Source organism: Mus caroli, unplaced genomic scaffold (genome assembly GCF_978045245.1).
Source record: "Mus caroli unplaced genomic scaffold, Mus_caroli_1 scaffold_16, whole genome shotgun sequence".
NCBI lineage: Eukaryota > Metazoa > Chordata > Mammalia > Rodentia > Muridae > Mus > Mus caroli.
Window position 1 is genome coordinate 28224748 of NW_028227271.1, and position 20539 is coordinate 28245286.

A 20539-nucleotide genomic window follows, 5' to 3' on the forward strand; every position below is an offset into this window, starting at 1 on the left:
CTCTCTCTCTTCCCTTTTCTCTCCTCTTGGCCATGGCCGGTCTCTCTCTCTCTCTCTCTCTATCATCCCTATTTCCTCCCGCCTTTCTACAATAAAGCTCTAAAACCATAAAAAAAAAAATTATAACCTTGTGATAACAGTTCCCCTAGCCAAGATCCTTGCCATTTCCCCCCCTAACTTATTAACCCTTTCCTGCCCTGCCATTGCCTTCAGCTTAAACCTAATTTTATAAACTATTAAAAATAAATCAAGCCGGGCGTGGTGGCGCACGCCTTTAATCCCAGCACTCGGGAGGCAGAGGCAGGCGGATTTCTGAGTTCGAGGCCAGCCTGGTCTACAGAGTGAGTTCCAGGACAGCCAGGGCTACACAGAGAAACCCTGTCTCGAAAAACCAAAAAAAAAAAAAAAAAAAAAAAAAAAAATCATACAAGCTAATTATCGATTACCTCATCATCATATTCTTCTTCTTCTTTTTTTTTTTTTTTTTGGTTTTTCAAGACAGGGTTTCTCTTTATAGCCCTGGCTGTCCTGGAGCTCACTCTGTAAACCAGGCTGGCCTCGAACTCAGAAATCCGCCTGCCTCTGCCTCCCGAGTGCTGGGATTAAAGGTGTGCACCACCACGCCCGGCTATCGAATTCTTTAATATGTTCATAACTATACTTATAGTCATGATTAATTACCAAAACAAGCTTTGTTAAGGCTCCTATATATGCTTTCAAAGTTAAACAAAACGTAACTAACTAAAGACAGTGTTTGTCTCTTTGGGTATACTGTAGACAGACGGGTGATCCTCAAACACTTCCAAGATCTACAGAAGATAGCATTTACAATGTTTAATAAAAAAGCTTTTTGTAATAGAGAGACACTGGCTCCTGACACCACCCTTGATCTCCGCCAAAAAAGATGGGCACTGAAGAACCTTCACCTGGAGTTTGCTTCATATGTGACGAAGCAGACCACTGGGCTGTAAACTGCCCTTGATCTCTACTGCTGATTACACACTGTCCAAACTGTGGATGGACAAGATACTGGGAAGCTGACTCACCTTCCCTAGACAAGGTAGGACAGTCTCCCTGAGTTCCTGCTCTACAGGAAAGTCTGTAAGATTTGGGGGGGGGGGGGGGCTGGAGGCCAAAAATGGATGCCCCACTGACCACTGAAGAACCCATGTAGCTGGTAAGTCGCTGTTATGTTTAACAGACTTGGAAGCCGCTCGCTCTTTATGTCCCTCCCTGCTTACTCAGGTAAAATCTTTCCTTCTCAGGTCTCGTGGCCTTGAGGATCAGTTTAATAACACACAAACCAAGGCTTCAGCTGCCTTCTCAGTCCTCTTCATGTGTAAAAATCAGGCCTCAAGCCTTGCTCTCCGCGTGCTGCTGCTGCTAGGTCTAGACACGATTTGCCTCCTTAACAGATTAAATAAATAAATAAATAAATAAGCCGGGCGTGGTGGTGCACGCCTTTAATCCCAGCACTTGGGAGGCAGAGGCAGGCGGATTTCTGAGTTCGAGGCCAGCCTGGTCTACAGAGTGAGTTCCAGGACAGCCAGGGCTATACAGAGAAACCCTGTCTCGAAAAACCAAAAAAAAAAAAAAATAATAATAAATAAATAAATAAATAAATAATAAAAAATGAATTCAATATAACTTTTTACTATTCCTGTGTCTAAAGAAACTCACCGTACAATGACTGTTCCCAATGACCAACCACCTATGTCTCATGTCAAATAATTGGGTACAAAAAAAAAATGTTAAGTTTTAAGTTTATGTAAGGTCTGAGGATCCAAAAGCTTCTAAGAAAATGTTTAAGGATCTAAGAAGATGATTGAGGGTCTAGGAAGGCATTTGGGGATTGGTAAACGTAAGGTATGGAGGTTGGAGGGTGTAAAAATCTTAGGTGATATAAAAATGACTTAAGGCGTATGAGAGAAATGGAAAAAAATGCTTCAGATTCCAATCCCTCGCTATGTTACTGTTGTATGAAGCTTCAAAAGTTCAAAATTTTAACATTAACCAATAGAGTTCTGATACACTATTAGTCTAACTCTCATAAAACCTTCCACTGTATGATCCACTATTATAGTCACAAGCTCAGGATTTTAAATTTCCTCTGGCTTTCTAAATATAGACTTAAAAGTATTTCTCATTATAAAGGTTTGTCTAATCTATGTGCACCCAGCCTTCTGGATAGAGAAAGAAGCCGCTGCTTCACAGTCTCTATCACAGTACAAATCATGACCGAGGGAGTTTCTGCCCCTTCTGTTTCACGGAAGGGTTGTCTTCCCTGAGCTCATCTTAAAGACTGTTCATGCTTTTAACCCGAAGTCATTTTCCAAGCCTGTACTATGACAGAAAGGTAAGAGTCTACTGTCTTTTTCTACAATGTGAGTTTCAGTATAGATTACAATGATGTCTTAGTCAGGGTTTCTATTCCTGCACAAAACATCATGACCAAGAAGCAACTTGGGGAGGAATGGATTTATTCAGCTTATACTTCCATACTGTTGTTCATCACCAAAGGAAGTCAGGGCAGGAACTCACACAAGGCAGGAACGTGGAGGCAGAAGCTGATGCAGAGGTCATGGAGGGGTGCTATTTACTAGCTTGCTCCCTCTGACTTGTTCAGTTTGATTTCTTATAGAACCCAGGACTACCAGCCCATTGTGGATGACACCACCCACCATGGGCCCTCCCTGATTTGATCACTAATTGAGAAAATGCCTTAGAGCTGGATCTCATGGAGGCATTTCCTCAAGCAAGGCTCCTTTCTCTGTGCTAACTCCAGCTTGTATCAAGTTGACACAAGAAACCAGTCAGTACAAATGATGATGCTAACGTGTCTAAAACTTGCCTCTTTTTGTAAACTTAGTAAGATTCTTATAAGCTTCAGTGGCCCTACAAAACTAGAGGACCTTAACCTCCCCATAACTGATAGGGTGAGACCTGCATGTTTCTGGGGAAATGACAAACCTGCAGGAGACCCAGATTGAGTCACTCCACAGATTGTCTAAAGAATTCTGCTCACACAACCAGGCAGGACACATCTGTGTTCCACTCTTTATGGCAGTCTTTGCTCTTCACACAAGGCTAGCCCATTCTTAGGGCTGAGGATACTAATTTACCTTTTTTTTTTTTTTTTGGTTTTTTGAGACAGGGTTTCTCTGTGTAGCCCTGGCTGTCCTGGCACTCACTCTGTAGACCAGGCTGGCCTGGAACTCAGAAATCCGCCTGCCTCTGCCTCCCAAGTGCTGGGATTAAAGGCGTGCACCACCACGCCCGGCTACGTTTTCTTTTTAAGGCCCCACACCTTCTCCTCTTCTTCCACAAATGCGATTGTGAAGTGTCCGGGATGACAGGCAACCAGATGCTTCTGCATCCAACGTCCCCCTGACCATGAACCCACCAACTCCTCATCCTCCCACCCCATGCCATCCCTCTTCAGCAGGAAATAGCCAGATCTGAATGGGAGCCCCTAGACCTAAAGAGGTTGGGATGTTGGGATGGAGCTCCTGCTCAGTTCTGGAACAAGTTAGGAAACCCCATCTGCTTCTCCTTCCCCCAACTCTGCCTTCTCGGAGAAAACTCTGAGCTAACTTGTCATCATTCCTCATCTTGGAGTTTCTGGCCAGGGCCTTGGTTTTGACCATGGATGGACATGATCCCAGATCCTAGATCACACGTCATCACCCCGTATCCTAGAACCATAAAACCCCCTTGCTTTATTTAACCTGGATGTGTAACTTCACTGACTTCCACATGTGACATCTGTGACAATGGTGAACCCACTCGAGAGCTGCCTCCAGATAAACCTGCCTTTATCTACTTTTAATCTGGTCTAATCTGGCCTATGTTTGCATCACTTAAAAAGAGGAAAAAAAAACCCATCAGGAAGAAGCTGTTGCTTCTTTCATCACTCAGCAAGCCAAGACTGAGCTGCACTATGGAGGTGGTGTGGTCCCCACCAAGTACCAAACACGTCTCCTAGCTGTACAGTCTCCCAGGGGCGATCATAACCCCTTGACCATATCAGTTAGGAACATCTCTCCCTAGACACATCCCATGAACTCCCCCGTGCCATGAGACCTGTTGATTGCCAGAATCTGCCTCTGTAGGTCACACTTGTATGCCTGTGGCATAGCATTGTCGAAGAATAAGAGTCTGCTGCCTTAGCTGTGTGCCCTATGTCCCCTGAGGAAGAAGCAGGAGGTCATCCTGTCCCATGGACAGACTTACCTCCTAAACTGTTCTGTGCATCTTTTCTGGGAAAGCATGTGTGGGTATGCTGGGGTCTGTTGGGTAGCAGTTTCCATCCTTCAAGAAAGCTCTTTAGGATAGGAAGTAAACCATATTCACTAGCTCCCTTCTTCCCTCTCTCCCTCCCTCCCCAAGAGGATATGAATAAAGATGCAAACACTTACTCCCTGTCAAGTCCAGTGGCCAAACAGACACAGACAAAGAGCTGCCTAGAAGAAACAAAGATCAACTAAGCTGCCCAGAGGACATTTAGACCAGTCAGTTGGTAAGGACACTCTCCTAAGTGTTGGGCTACCAGCAGGCTGTGCAATGTGCTCCCAGTTTCCAGCTTCCGTGAGCTGTTGCCCGTGCAACACCCTTTGGTGTTGCAACTGTCTTTGTTTGAGTCATTTTTGCTCCTGTAGGTTTACCCCTCGGCCACATTCCTGCAATTAATCCCAATACAATCACTTAGCTCACCAAGTTGGACTTTGATCATATTCATGCTTTGGACTGTCCCAGGTTCTCTAACTGGGGTGTGGTGGTTTGAACAGATAAAACCTCCACAGACTTTGTTTGCATTCTTGGCCCATAGGGAGTGGCACTATGAGGAGGCATGGCCTTGTTGAAATAGGAGTCGCCTTGTTCAAGAAAGTACATTACTGTAGGGGTCTCCTATGCTCAAGCGACACCCAGTGTGGCACCCAGTCTCCTTCTGCTACCTGAGGATCAAGATGTAGAATTCTAAACTCCTGCTCCAGCACTGAGTCTGCCTGTGGGCTGCAGTGTTTCCCACCATAATGATGATGGACTGAACCTCTGAAACTCTAAGCCACCCTGTACTGGCTGGTTTTGTGTCAACTTGACACAGCTGGGGTTATCACAGAGAAAGGAGCTTCAGTTGGGGAAATGCCTCCATGAGATCCAGCTGTAAGGCATTTTCTCAATTAGTGGTCAAGGGGGAAAGGCCCCTTGTGAGTGGGACCATCCTTGGGCTTGCAGTCTTGGGTTTTATAAGAGAGAGCAGGCTGAGCAAGCCAGGGGAAGCAAGCCAGCAAGAAACATCCCTCCATGGCCTCTGCATCAGCTCCTGCTTCCTGCCCTGCTTGAGTTCCAGTCCTGACTTCCTTTGGTGATGAACAGCAATGTGGAAAGTGTAAGCTGAATAAACCCTTTCCTCCCCAACTTGCTTCTTGGTCATGATGTTTGTGCAGGCTGACTAAGACACACCCCCAATTAAATGTTTTCCTTTATAAGAGTTGCCTTGGTCATGGTGGCACACCATAACAGTAGAAACCCTAACTAAGACAAGGGGTAAGCAGACATTTGTTCATGTCTCCCCAGGAAAAGTCTGTCACACAACAGGGCAGACTCACTATGGCCTCACAGGGAGACAGGAATGAGGTGATAGCCATCCTATCCATTTTGATTCTGTGTGGGCAGACCCCACCCTTCCCCATCCCACCGAGGATCCAGTTCCCCTCAACACAGCATTATGCTTTCCTTTGTACATTTATTGAGTTTTCCCAACTTCTGGGTCTCAGTGTATTATAACCTTGTGACTGAGTTGGGTTCTTGGCTTCCCAAAGGCTAGGCTTGGCAAGATTCTGCCTTGGCTGGAAAGTAGGACATGGAGATGTTGTGGGAAGGGAGGCCCACAGGCTAACAAGGTTTCTGGCCTAGACTTGACAATAGGAACAGGGAGGCATAGAGCGCACTTGTGGGGATCAGAGACGTTGGTTCCCAGTGCACCTGGGGGGATTCCACCTGCAGCCCTAGGCCACATTCTTCTAGCAAGACCCAGCTGGGATTCTTTTCATCCCAGCAGTCCCCAAGGAGCACGGTGGGCAGGGACACAGAACTCTGCTCCTGCCATGGGGTGCTCTGTTCCAAGACGTGCTTCACCTACCAACAGAGGAGAGTAAGAGGTTATAGATGCAGCCTGTAGTTTGAGCCCGAGGGATGCAGCACCTGCCTGTGTCAACCTTCCTTGATGTACCCAGGGCCCCATTGCATCCCCAAGGCCATGTCCTCTCACCAACTCCAGCTGCTTTGACAGCACCGTTGTCTCCAGAGCCTTAGCTAGCAGCTGCTGCTGGGTTTCACTCAGCACTGGGGAGAGATCTGAGCTGAGAGAGGGTTCCAGAATGCCCAATATAGAACCTTGTCCTCCCTTCCTGTCCCTTACTAACCCCTCCTCGAGCTGCTCACCAGCCAGTGCTCCCAGCAGGTAGAGGATAGGGCCCGCGAGTTCTGGCACCAATTCTCCAGAGTCAAGCACCAGACACTCAAGGATGCGGCCGGCTGGGCCGTCCAGAGGCTCCACCTGGCCGCCACTGCACAGGCCCTGCTCTAGCTGAGGTAGGGATGGGGTAAGTGAGGCGGGGCAGGCTTGGGAAGACCCTGTCCACCTCTAACACTCTCACTTACTGAGGCCTCTAAGGCTTCCATGCTGGGCTGGTCCTGTAAAATCCTTCCGATGTTCACCAGTAGCTGTTGTCTCAACTCCATTTCCAAGCTCTCCAGTTCTGAGGAGCAGGCCTTCACCTCTGCATACAGGCCCTGGAAGTCTGCCTCAATTAACTCCTCCTCCTCAATTCCATCTGGAGGGACAGAGGGCAGCCTGTGAGGTCTTGGGGAACTGGAGTTAGGAGGGGGTAGATCCAGGGAGCAGACGCAGAACCCGTGGAGTCCCAGGGTGGTCAAGGGGGTACTGACCTGACAGGAGACTGAGCTGCTTACCGATGGAACATAGTGCAGCGAGCACATTGAGGCCATGGTGCCTCTGGCCCACTGCTTTTCTGTCACCTAGGCAGCACATGAGGGTGGCAGAAGGGGAAGAGCTGTTTTGTGCAGTGACCCAGGGACCATTGTCTCATGTCACACAGGGCTGAGATTTTACCCTGGATCCTCCCAGATCCATCCCTCCTACAAATGGCAGCCCAGGGCAGATGGAAAGCTAAGCAGGCCTAGCAACATCACCTGAGTTGAGCCTCACCCATTGTGTATACATGTATATGTGCCCACCTCATGCCTTGAGCACAGGACATCTCAAGCATAGTGGTATGAAGGGCCTTACCTGAGGAGGGCTCAAAGGTCCTCTGTTTCTCATCCGAGACAAGAAGGATATCTGGTTGCAGGCAGAAGCAAGCAGGTTACCAATTCCCTTATTCCCAGGGCTCGTGGGACCTCATGAGATCCCACCCCTACCACCCACATATCAGTTCCTGGCACACTTGACCATCCTGTCTGGGAGATGATGCATCCAGATGCCCACAGCATCCCCTGGCTAGCTGAAGCCTTCCAGATTTCCTGCTTCTCTGCCACATAGTCTGGGCTCTAGAGACAGTCCCTTGGCACTCACCCCATTTAGAGCCAATGAGCAGTTGGGCCACTCGGAATGCCAGAATGCTGCCTGCAGGAATGGTCACCATCTTCTTCCGGCTTTGGTGGCCCTTGCCTTCACCCTGAAGAATGGATATGGGTTCAGGGGCGTAGAATGAATAGCTATGAATGGTGTGTGTGTGTGCTGGTGACGGGGGCTCTCCAAAGGCCAATCCAGCCTTTACTGGTTCCAGCTAACTGGGCAAGTGGGACTATGGCTTACTTCTGGAGGGGCCTTAGTAGAGTCTTCCACCACTGCCTGGGATGTTGTCCCTGGCTTCTAAGATTCCTGCCATTACTACGTGTCCAAGTAGGTCTAGGCAGGTGTTAGGGCTAGGCATCCACACACCTTCAAGCATAAAGCTCCAGGCAGCGTAAACTGGCCTGAGCCCTCTTGGCTGTGGACCTCAGTGATCTGCACTTCCTCCTTTGTCTGCAGCACCTCGGTCACCACAAACAGGTCGTCCCCACGACTCCGAAGCTGTTGCAGGATTTTGTTCTCAGGCTGCTGAAGGTGCCTACAGAAAGATTGCTGGGGCTCGCCCACCATGGATCAGTTTCCCTGCCTCCCATCCCGCTGACAGGTGAGATGGAAAGGCGAGGGAATCCAGGAAGTCTGTGGATACCAGGCTTGGGACCCTCTCCCCCTCCAGGGTGCTCTCAACTGTGTCTAGGTGGTTGTGGGGTATGACAAGTTCAAACACGGAGAAGTGGACACTCGTGCCTGTGGAGGGACTCCATGGTGTACGATCCGTAAATGCTCCAAGCAACCAGGAGCTCAGCCTGATTCTAAGGCTCTTGGGCCCTGCCTCTATATCCTGGTCTTCGGGATACAGTCCTGGCAACAGAGGCTGAGCATCCTTCCCAACCTGCTGTCGTTTCTACTACTCCACCCCTCTGGGGTTTCCCTCATTCAGTGCTGAGAGATATTGCCTCAGAACCCTTCTGATGCCCACAACCCGACAACCTTCCCTAGAAGCACGGCTGCTCAAGGTAAGGGACCCGGCATGTCTTCCCTTCGGGGGCTCACCTTTCATTCTGCATGGTCTCCCAGGTCTTCTGAGTCACACGCAGTATACACACATTCATGGAGGCACTGGAACTGTCAGACACTGCAGCCCCACCAGAAATTTTCCCTTCTCCCATGCCTGATAACATCACTCTGCCCTGAATGTTCCCATCGACGACATCAGAGACTTTGAAGGAGCCAAAACACTCTGGTTCTAAAACGAGACCAGCTCTAAGGTCCTAGTCCAGGAGCCACTGCCTCGTCTTTCCTCTGTAGTGATGGGACCTTTAAAGGACTCCCTACTCAGGCTGGAGAGATGGTTCAGCGGTTGAGAGCACTGACTGCTCTTCTGAAGGTCCTGAGTTCAAATCCCAGCAACCACATGGTGGCTCACAACCATCTGTAATGAGATCTGACGCCCTCTTCTGGTGTGTCTAAAGACAGTTACAATGTACTTACATATAATAAATAAATCTTTGGGCTGGAGCAAGTAGGGCAACAGAGGTCCTGAGTTCAATTCCCAGGAACTACATGATTGCTCACAACCATCTGTTCAACTACAGTGTATCCACATACATTAAATAAATAAATAAATAAATAAATAAATAAATAAATTTAAAAAAACAAAACCAAAAAAAACCCTCCCTACTCTGGAAATAGGACCAGAGGAGTAGAGTTGAACATGCCCAGTAAGATGGCAGGCTGGGCTTTGCCCATTCCCTTCTGTTCAATCTGGAGGTTCAAGATGGGAAAGAAGATACCTGGTTCTGGAGCACTGGGCTCCAGGATGTCCTTGATTGACAGGTTGACACATGAATAACGGGGTTTCCAGAACCTTGAGCTTGAGAATTTCCTGTTCAGGAGGCAGTAGGGCCTGAAGCTGGTGGAATTCCGAAGGCTGTCCACGGGAATGAGATCGCCTCTGCTGCCGCTTACCTCCTTGATCACATTCTTGACCACTTTCTCAAAGGCCGATGGCATGGTCCTGGGGGCAGACGGCTCCGAACTTAGTTCCTCCAGCACTCAGGAACCCCATCCCTTCAAAGTAGCCTTGCCTTGTTAGTCCTGGCACATTCCTGCCTGACCAACACAACACAGACACGATTCACTTCGAGGCTCGCCTATCTGTCTCTCCTTGGGGCCACAGCACTTAGGAGGAAAAGGAGGAGGGGGAGGGGGAGGGAGGGGGAGGGGGAGAAGGTAGTCTGTAGCAGGTCTATACTATCTACATCATTAATTACTGTGCATAGCCCTTGGTCAATTGCTAAAGTCTAAGATACCTTGTTGCTCTCCCTGGCTGAGGGCCAAGGCTGGGGAAGGAACACAAGCCCCCACTTCTAAGGGACTTAGCACAGGAGCCCACAGCAAAGCCAGTGTTCCAGGGTTCGGTGGTTTCCTCCAGGGCTCTCATGTACAGCTCTGTGAGCTACCTGACCTGATTGAACTTTCATGGGTCAGAGGCCAAAACAGGCCTGGGACAGACAACCTGGTCAGTGTGGAGGAGCAGCTCTACACCTAGGAAACTGGGTCTCTGGGCTAATGGTGGAGAGTGAGACAGGAAGGCCCTTGGGGATCAGGGAGGGACTTATGGGTCAGGGAATCAGCATTCATCCCAGAAGCCTAGAGAGTCCCCTCTCCTCCCCCTCCCCCCACTCGGTCCCCTCTTCCCGCCCCAGTGTCAAGCCCAAACCAGGCTTGTCCCACTGTATCACTAGTGGGTGGCCTCCATAGAGGGTAGACCTTAGCTGCTAGAGCCCCTTCAAGCTGTCTTCAAGGTATAGTGGGGCTTCTGGGAAGGGCTAAATCCCCAACTCAACAAGCAAGCATCCAGGCCATAGCGTAGACCACACTAGATAGAGGAGGGGCGGCTGGGCTCTGGAAGGGCTGGGTAGCAGGGTGGCTCACCTCGATTTTTCACCCCTGCCGAGGTATCTGGGTCCACCAAGCGAAGCGAGGACCTGCTGGGATGCCGGGGAGGGGTCTCTTGTCTGCTCAGCCCGGGAGCAACGGGAGCCGCGAGCAAGAGGTCCTCAGGCGGCAGGACACAAAAGTGAAACCGTAAAGCTTCAGCCCGACGTAGCGGGCGGGCCCGGTGCTTTCAAGGAGCCCTTCCTCCCGGAACAGCTGCGCAGCCTGCCCTAGCCTCCTCCTCCTCCCGGGAGCCCGCCTGGGCTTCGGGAATTCCTTGCGATCCGGGAGCTTCACTTTCTTCTAGTCCGGGTTCCTACAAGTTCACAGCGCTTTTTTTTTTTTTTTTTTTTTTTTGTCGTCTTTTTCGAGACAGGGTTTTTCTGTGTAGCCCTGGCTGTCCTGGAACTCACTCTGTAGACCAGGCTGGCCTCGAACTCAGAAATCCACCTGCCTCTGCCTCCCAAGTGCTGGGATTAAAGGCGTGCGCCACCACCACCGGGCTTCACTTATTCTTTCTTAAACACCTGAGCCATAGTAAAAAATCTGAATGGACTTCTCTAGAAATACACAACTGTACCAGTTGCCAGCAAGCTCACCATTAGTTATCAGGAAAATGCAAATCAAAACTAGATAGCATCAATGCCACTCTGCTGGCTGACATCCTAAGTCAATAGCAGTAAAGCAAACCCCATGGTCCTTGCAGACAGGAAACTGAAAACAGAGCTGCTCTAGAATACATACGTGACCTAGCCATTGGACTTGTAGGTGCATATCCAAAGCAAGAGGTCATCTTGGGGTTGTGGCTATCAATGGTGAAGTGTTTCTCAAACAGCAAACAGAAGGTCAAGCAGATATGCCTACGCCAATGTTTGCGGTAGAGTTTAAATTTTCCTCTTGAGATTTTAAAAACTTGTATCTCACGCGTGGGAGTGTTTTGTCTGCATATATGCAAGTGCACCATATGTGGGTGCCAGGACTTGAGTCCCCGTCCTCTGTAAGAGCAGCAAGTGCTCTTAACCCCTGCACCATCTCTCCAGTCTCCATGGTAACATTTTAAAGAGTCAAGCAGATAACCCTTAAGTGACCTGAATGACAATCAATTCATACATAGATTTTTAAAAAAAGGAAATCTGTCCAGTATTTTGTCCAGTTCTGGGCCCTGCACACACTAGGCAAGAAAACCCCCTATGACCAAGCTCTGTCACCAACCCTCAATAGGGTGCTTGCATGGCTATTGAGAGGCTTGAATACACCTATAAGACACATTGCAGAATGTGGATAAACCCTGAAAACACAGCCACAAGCCCAGACCAAAACTAATCCAAGCCAAACAACAAACAAACAAACAAAAATAAAATGACACATCACTGTGCAAGCCATTTTGTATGAAATCCCCCAAGTAAGCCAGCTGTTCCTGGTTGCCAGTGTCCTGGGGTGTGGGCAGTAGCCACACGAGTTTATTTATGTATGCATTTGTTTATTTAATTTAACTTTGAGACAGGGTCTCTTTATGTATCCCCTGCTAGCCTGGAGCTCAGTAAATAAACAAGACTATCTTGGGACTCACAGAGATTTACCTGCCTCTGCCTCAGTCTTACAGAGGATTCAAGTTCAGTTCCTAGCACTCACATGGTAGATGGTAGCTAGTGACCAAGTTCCAGAGGATCCAGTGAGTTCTTCTGGCCTTCGTGGGCACTACACACACACAGGGTCGTACACACAGAGAGGGACATACAAGGAGACAAAGCATAAAATAAAAATGAAGAAAAATGTTTTAAATAAATCTGGAGTTTAGTAGAAGCATTCAATCCAGCTACAGGCTCCTCAGGGGCATAGTGTTCTGGTACCAGGTGCTGTGGACTTAACCTCCAGCACATGGTTGCTTATAATCAGCCCTCGCAGGCCTCTCTTAGGCTGTGGATTGGAGCTTGAACTCAGAAATCCGCCTGCCTCTGCCTCCCGAGTGCTGGGATTAAAGGCATTCGCCACCACGCCCGGCCCATGGTGATTTATGTAGGAAGGGCCAGCCCTTTGTGGGTGGTATCATCCCTAGGCATCCCTAGATGTGCTTGGGCTATATAAGAAAACCATGGGGCGCATAGGCCTGGGAATGAGCCAGAAAGCAGCTTCCCTCCACCGGATCTGCTACAGCTTCAGTGCCTGTGCTGCCTTCCTTCAAAGATGAACTGTGACCTATAAGCCAAATAAATCCTTCTCTTCCCAGAGGGTTTTACCACAGCAACAAGAGACAAGCCCAAACAGTACGTGTATGTTGTGCATATGTGTCTTTATACCTGCATGTATTATGTGGGCATGCAGATGTTTACTTGTTTGTGTGTTTGTGCCTGTAAGTGTGCGCATTCTTTTTTCTATGGGAGCATGTGCAAGTGTGTATATCTGGAAGTATAGATGCATTTGTGTTTATGTGGGCACATTTGCAGAACGCATGTGTTTGAGTGTATCGGTGGGGCTTGTGCCAGGCCAGGGCTGTCCACTGCAGGAAGTGACTCTGCCTGACATACCAAGTCTTCAATGTCCCCCTGGTCCCTTTCTTAGCAGTACTGACCCTCATGAGCCACACCCAGCCTTGCTGCTTATTTCTCCCTCTCCAGTCGGGGCCAGTTCTAGTCCAGGGACCATGGCAAGTGGGCTTTGTTTCGAGACAGGGTCTTTTTATGTATCCCTGGCTGTGCTGGAGCTCACTGTAGACCAGGCTGGCCTCAGACTCATGGAGATCCTGATGCTCCTGCCTCCCCAAGTGCTGAGGTTACGACCACGAGCCACAGCGCCCTGCTGGAAGTGGCCTTTAGGGTACAGGGTGGTTTCATCGTGTGGGTTTTCAGCAGGATCTGATAGGTTCTGTTTTATTTCTGTTTTATTTGTCGGTTTTTAAGAATTTGTATTACATTTGATGTTTTTGTGTGTGCTTGCGTGTGTGCGTGTGTGTGTGTGTGCGAGTGTGCATACGTATGTGCGTGCAGGTATGTACACATTGAATTACAGTGGGCTTGTTAAGGTTAGAGGACGACCTTCCAGAGTTGGCCATGGGGATCAAGCTCAGGTCCTCTGGCTTGGGAACGGGTGCCTTGGTTCACTGAACCCCCTTACTGATCTCTGGTTAACTTTATTAGAAAACCAGGGCGTGGGGAGTCAGGACTTTCTGGGGCATGAAGGCTAGGTAGGTGCCTGCCATCCACAGGGAGGGCAAAACAGGCTGTGGCCCATTGCGCCTGCCCTCTGCAGACAGTGGTCTGAGGGAGCCAATGGCCTGGCTGCATGTGCTTCTGCCGTGCATCCTTTACTCACATTTTCGGTTCTTTAATAATAACCCCAAACCAAAAGTGCTGGGCATGTTGGCTCCAGCCAGCCAGCCAGAGAGGACAGGGTGTGAAGCCCAGCAGGAAGGCCTGTGTGTGTGTGTACAAGGCCAGTCCCCAGTCCCCACTCTGGCCTCACTCACAGGCTGAGGGCCCCTAGTTCCTCTTGAGGATCAAGCAGTGTGGGACACATTGCTGCAACTTCCAGGCACCCTGTGCCAGGGGCTTCCTCCTTTTGATTAGGTTATGGGGTTTGGGAGTCTCTAAGGATGACCAAGGCCACTCTGGGAAAAATCTGGACAGGCCTTTGTGGCTGAATTGTGACCAGGGCCTGAGACCCTTGGGCCAGAATTCTGGGGAGAGTGGGAGAAGGGTCATTTAGTGAGGTGTGCCTGAACATGTATGGTCCTGCTAAAGGGGAAGTATACTGTGCAGTCACTGCCTGCCAGAATTGGCACTGGCTCAAAAAAACGGTGGCACTGGGCCAACAACAGCAGTGAACCTCAGGGACTAACGACCCTGGCCACGGAACAGGGACAAGTTGTGGAATACAAGAAGGCCAGTGACAAAAGGGATTCAGGACTAGTCTAGTGGCCAGCCTTGGGGTTGGGGGTGGGGAGCATAGTCAGGACTCTGTATATAACTAGAGGATCTAGGAATGTGAGGGAGGACATAGGGAGGAGCTTCTATCTAGTTCTAGTTCCTAAGCCCTTAGTTAGGCTGCCCCGTGGGCCCCAGAGGGAGGGAGGCATCAGCGTAGCTCCACCTCTAGCCCTTTAGCTTTCAGCCCATCCTGCAGGCAGCACTGGGTGGCTGAAGCGGAAGCTGGGCAGACAACAGGGACGGGAGCAAAGGCAATGGGAGCAACCGGATAGGCCTTTTGGGTCCAGATGGGATGGGAGGAGTCAGAAGAGGTTGCAGAAAGACCCAGGATACTGAGGGAAGGGAAAGTGGCCCAGCATCGGGGACAGGCAGTGGAGGTTCAAGGGGTCCCTGTTACCTCATGTAGCCCAGGCCCACCTGTAAGTGTCCCATCCCTGGCACATCCTTCTTGTTCTATTTCCTCTTGAGGGAGTCAGATCCCAGCATTAGCTGGATGGGATGACAGGACATAGTGGCCCGTGTCCCCACCTCCACCCACCCATAGCATCTCTCCCAGGTCTTTCTGCCAGACACTTCTTTGGGGGTAGGGCTTGTTTTTCATCTGTTGGTGATCCCTGAAGGCCCAGGACTTAGCAGATGGAAGACTGGATTGTGAGACGGAGGCAGGATAGCAAAACGGAAATTTATGAGGGCACAGGAAGGGAAAGAAGCCCCTCACTCATCCTGGGGTCGGATTGGAACCTTTCAGCAGCAGAGAAGCAAGACTAACATTTGCCATAAAGGCCGCTGACACAGAGATAACGTTTTTATATGCAGATATTTTATGTTGAAAGTAGCATTGCGGCTTTCTGCTCCTTCCTGTTCCAGAGACAGCCGTATCTTTTTGTGCAGTGCCAGCCTTGTCCCGTAGACAAAATGGTGAAGGTCGGTATGAACGGATTTGGCCGTATTGGGTGCCTGGATACCAGGGCTGCCATCTGCTCTCCACATGGCAAAGTGGAGATTGTTGCCATCAACGACCCCTTCATTGACCTCAACTGCATGGTCTATATGTTCCAGTTCGACTCCACCTATAGCAAATTCAAGGACACAGTCAAGGCCAAGAATGGGAAACTTGTCATCAACGGGAAGCCCATCACCATCTTCCAGGAGTGAGATCCCGCTAACATCAAATGGGGTGAGGTCGGTGCTGAGTATGTCGTGGAGTCTACTGGTGTTTTCACCACCATGGCGAAGGCTGGGGCCCGCTTGAAGGGTGGAGCCAAAAGGGTCAGCATCTCTGCCCCTTCTGCCGATGCCCCCATGTTTGTGATGGGTGTGAACCACGAGAAATATGACAACTCACTCAACACTGTCAGCAATGCATCCTGCATCACCAACTGCTTAGCCCCTGTACTGGCTAGTTTTGTGTTAACTTGACACAGGCTGGAGTTATCACAGAGAACGAAGCTTCAGTTGGGGGAATGCCTCCATGAGATCCAGCTGTAAGGCATTTTCTCAATTAGTGACCAAGTCGGGAGGTCCCCTTGTGGGTGGTGCCATTTCTGGGCTAGTAGTCTTGGTCCTATAAGAGAGCGGGCTGAGCAAGCCAGGGGAAGCAAGCCAGTAAAGAACATCCCTCCATGGCCTCTGCATCAGCTCCTGCTTCCTGCCCTGCTTGAGTTCCAGTCCTGACTTCCTTTGGTGATGAACAGCAGTATGGAAGTGTAAGCTGAATAAACCCTTTCCTCCCCAACTTGCTTCTTGGTCATGATGTTTGTGCAGGAATAGAAACCCTGACTAAGACAGCCCCCCTGGCCAAGGTCATCCATGACAACTTTGACATCGTGGAAGGGCTCATGACCATGGTTCATGCCATCACTGCCACTCAGAAGACTGTGGATGGTCCCTTTGGAAAGCTGTGGCATGATGGCTGTGGGGCTCTCCCCAGAACATTATCTCTGCATCCACTGGTGCTGCCAAGGCTGTGGGCAAGGTCATCCCAGAGCTGAACAGGAAGCTCACTGGCATGGCCTTTCCTGTTTCTACCCTCAATGTGTCCGTCGTGGATCTGACGTGCCACCTGGAGAAACCTGCCAAGTATGACAACATCAAGAAAGTGGTGAAGCAGGCATCTGAGGGCCCACTGAAGGGCATCCTGGGCTACACTGACGACCAGGTTGTCTCCTGCGATTTCAACAGCAACTCCCACTCTTCCACCTTCGATGCTGGGGCTGGCATTGCACTCAATGACAACTTTGTCAAGCTCATTTCCTGATATGACAATGAATAAGGCTACAGCAACAGGGTGGTGGACCTTATGGCCTACATGACCTCCAAGGAGCAAGAAACCCTGGACCACCCACCCCAGCAAGGACACTGAGAGCAAGAGAGAGACCCTCTGTTGCTGAAGAGTCCCTATCCCAACTCGGCCCCCAACACTGAGCATCTCCCTCACAATTTCCATCCCAGACCCCCATAATAACAGGAGGGGCCTAGGGAGCTCTCCCTACTCTCTTGAATACCATCAATAAAGTTTGCTGCAACCCCCCCCCCCCAAAAAAAAAAAAAAGAAAAAGAAAAAAAGTAGCGTAGCGTTGCCAGGTCTAAGGCCTGAATGTGTATCACTCTGGCTAGGCCCTCACTCTTTACTGCTCATTGTCCAGGGGTCCTTGCAGGTGACAGGCAAAAAAGCTTGGAGAGATGAGAACTTGAACCCAGTGTAGACTGACTTATCAACCTGGATCGGACTTCCGGGAGTCTAATGCCAGCAGTTCATTGTCAACAGAGTTTAAAACCCAGTAAAATGTAGAGGAAGGTTTTCAGGAAACAACTGGTCTAATTCCAGACGCACGATAAAGCTTAAGGTGTGTACCCACATATAAATTCCTTTACAAAGTCCGTGTGACTACGTGTCCACGAGGGTAAGTTCTATAGCTCAGAGCCTAGTATCTAATGTGGGCTTTGACTGACAGTGTAGAGGTCAGCAGTCCACAGAGTGCACATGACGCTTCCTCTACGGATGGGTAAGGATGGGTAACGGTCCAGGGAGGAAGAGTCTGGGATAATCCTTCTGGGAAATTTGGGCGAGGTCTGCCTCTACAGAAAGGGGTGGGCGAGGTCTCCCTCTACAGAAAGGGGTGGGCGAGGTCTGCCTCTACAGATATGTCATCAGGTTGTTAACAAAGTCCATTCCCAGCCTTCAGGACGGGAAAATAGGTATTCTGTATCCTCCATTGAGAAAAGGCCCCTGTGTGTTTAATATTCCTGGTGTCCTCAGTGGTCTGTGGGCACAAGGATTTTTGTGACCCCCCTCAACAAATTGTTCCCTGGGAACCAGCTGGTGGTCTCATTTAGTTTTTTTTTTTTTTTTAAGATTTATTTATTTTATGTATGAAAGTACACTGTTGCTGTACTTTAGACACACACCCAGAAGAGGACATCAGATCCCATGACAGATGGTTGTGAGCCACCATGTGGTTGCTGGGATTTGAACTCAGGACCTCTGGAAGAGCAGTCAGAGCTCTTAACCACTGAGCCATTTCTCCAGCCACTCATTTAGGTTTCTTAGCAGCTTTTTGAAGAAGATTTCAAATCCCACCAAAACCCGACACATGATTGTTGTAAAGCAGCCAGCTATGGCTGTCTCTCCAGGAGCCTGTGCCCACACCTGAGTTTCTCTTACTTTGAGTGATTTCTTTTTGAGAACCTTCAGCTTTCCATCTGAGCGCCTCTTATTTTCTTAATTCTGGTGCTTAAGCCTATGTTAAAATATGTTTATTACACCCCAACTCTGCTTCATAGTGTCCTGACATTTTTTTTTTTAATGTGTCAAAGGTACAAATCCAACCTTGGTCTGAGTTGAGGTCCTTAGAAGTCTAAGGGAACTCTTCAGGCAGCCGAGGATGACACTGGGGAGCTATACCTCCTGCCTCTGACAAATTCCCACTGTCCACATATCCCCAAGAGCCTGCTGGAATGCCCTGTTCTAGGGTCAAGGATGCCAAATTCAATCTAAACCATACAAATTCTCCAAAGAGGAAAGGTGTTTGTTGACAAGAAGTTTTTTTGTTGTTTGTATTTTGTTTTTCAGAAAGGGTTTCTCTGTGTAGCTCTGGCTGTCCTGGAACTCAATCTGTAGGCCAGGCTGGCTTCTAACTCAGATCCACCTGCCTCTGCCTCCTGAGCGTTGGAATAAAGATGTGTGCCACTACTGCTGGCTTGGCAAGATGTTTTTTAAAAGTACTTAAGAAGCCGGGTGGTGGTGGCGCACGCCTTTAATCCCAGCACTTGGGAGGTTGAGTTGAATTTCTGTGAGTTTGAAGCCAGCCTAGTCTACAGAGGAAGTTCTAGGACATTGGACACTGGGGCTCTACATAGAGAAACCCTGTCTCAAAAAACAAATAAGCGGGCTGGAGAGATGGCTCGGCGGTTAAGAGCACCGACTGCTCTGCCGGAGGTCATGAGTTCAAATCCCAGCAACCACATGGTGGTTCACAACCATCTGTAACGAGATCAGATGCCCTCTTCTGGTGTGTCTGAAGACAGCTACAGTGTACTTACATATAAATAAATAATAATAGTAAATCCATAAAAAAGAAAACAAGCGGGGCTGGAGAGATAGCTCAGCAGTTAAAAGCACTGACTGTTTTAAACATCTGTAATGGGATCTGATGCTCTCTTCTGGTGTGTCTGAAGACAGCAACAGTGTACTCACATAAAACAAATAAAAAAAGATTTATATATTTAATGTATATGAGTACACTATTGCTGTCTTCAGCACCAAATAATTCTTTAAAAAAGAAAAATAATGGGCTAGAGAGATGGCTCAGTGGTTAAGAGCACTGACTGCTCTTCTAGAGGTCCTGAATTCAATTCCCAGCAACCACATGGTGGCTCACAGCCATCTGTAATGGGATCTGATGCCCTTTTCTGGTGTGTCTGAAGACAGCTACAGTGTACTCATATAAATAAAATAAGTACATCTTTTTTTTTTTTTTTTTTTGGTTTTTCCAGACAGGGTTTCTCTGTATAGCCCTATCCTGGAATTCACTCTGTAGACCAGGCTGGCCTTGAACTCAGAAATCCGCCTGCCTCTGCCTCCCCAGTGCTGGGATTAAAGTCGTGTGCCACTACTGCCCGGCTAAATAAATACATCTACATCTTAAAAAAAAAAAAAAAAAAGAAAAGAAAAAGAAAAAGAAGAAAACACACACACACATGCATGTACACATGTACACACACACACGCACACACACCCTCTATGTGTTGTGGGCCGGGCCTGCAAAGCACAGGTACATGTAAAATAAAGAATCTCTCGGAGGGCTCCTGAGAAAGTCACTGTCTCAGACACATGGGGCTGAAGCCTTACTGTGTCTAGTTTTACTGAATCTAACAAGAGGGGGCTCATCCTGAGATCACCCACCTTCACATTAACAAAGTAAGCCAGGGGTAGCTTGGTGAGCCTGAGAGACTTTGCAGTGGGGGTTTGGAGCGATGCATGCTCTCTCTGCCCACTTCTCTTTTAGTCACTTCCTGCTCTCCTCTCTCCAGGAGGTACAGGACAGCCTGCCAAGGACTTTTTCCATTGCAGCGTTCAGCGTCACGCTCATCTGATGGCCCCTGCGTGTGGACGATTGTTGAGTTGGCCAGGAAGGAGGGTGAAGAGCCACACCCTGAAAGTGGAATGGAAAAAATCCCCAAACTGAGTGCAGGCTGAGTCAGTGGAGGGGGAGTAGATGCTTTTGAAGGCTGACAAAGTGTGTGTGGCTGCAGATAACATGTACACATTCCATCCACGTTCTCCAGAGAAAAATACTTTAAAAAAATAATTGATTTCTTTAAAAATTCACTTTACATTCTAGCCTCTCCCTCCCACATCCCCCCCTACATTCTCACCCCCCCCCAGTCCTACCCTTACCAATCCACCTCCTTGTCCCTGTCCCCTTCCCTTCTACTCAGAGAAGGTGCCCTTCTTGGGCACCGTCCCACCCTGGGACATCGAGTCCCAGCAGAACTAGGCACATCCTCTCCCACTGAGGCCCAACCAGGAAGTCCAGTGGCAGCACTTTCCCCTTAGATTAGCGCCAGGACACACTTTACT

The 20539-nt window shown here is 49.1% G+C and overlaps 1 protein-coding gene across 2 annotated transcripts; it reads right to left on the reverse strand.

Moving 5' to 3' along the window:
* Positions 1-5726: 5726 nt before the first annotated feature.
* Gsdmd (gasdermin D) lies at positions 5727-10754 on the reverse strand. 2 transcript variants are annotated; one of them, XM_021183424.3, is made up of 11 exons: positions 10532-10754; positions 9388-9611; positions 8648-8840; positions 7967-8135; positions 7598-7700; positions 7313-7363; positions 6952-7041; positions 6664-6836; positions 6445-6589; positions 6272-6345; positions 5727-6138 (listed from the first exon to the last, which is right to left on the reverse strand). In XM_021183424.3, exons 2-11 carry the CDS (start codon positions 9605-9607, stop codon positions 5896-5898), a joined length of 1461 nt encoding a protein of 486 aa, XP_021039083.1. In that variant the 5' UTR covers positions 9608-9611; positions 10532-10754; the 3' UTR covers positions 5727-5895. The 2 variants fall into 2 exon arrangements, with proteins under 2 accessions (XP_021039083.1, XP_021039084.1); XM_021183425.3 differs by having other exon boundaries at positions 9388-9706; positions 10532-10745.
* Between the last annotated feature and the right edge of the window lie 9785 nt (positions 10755-20539).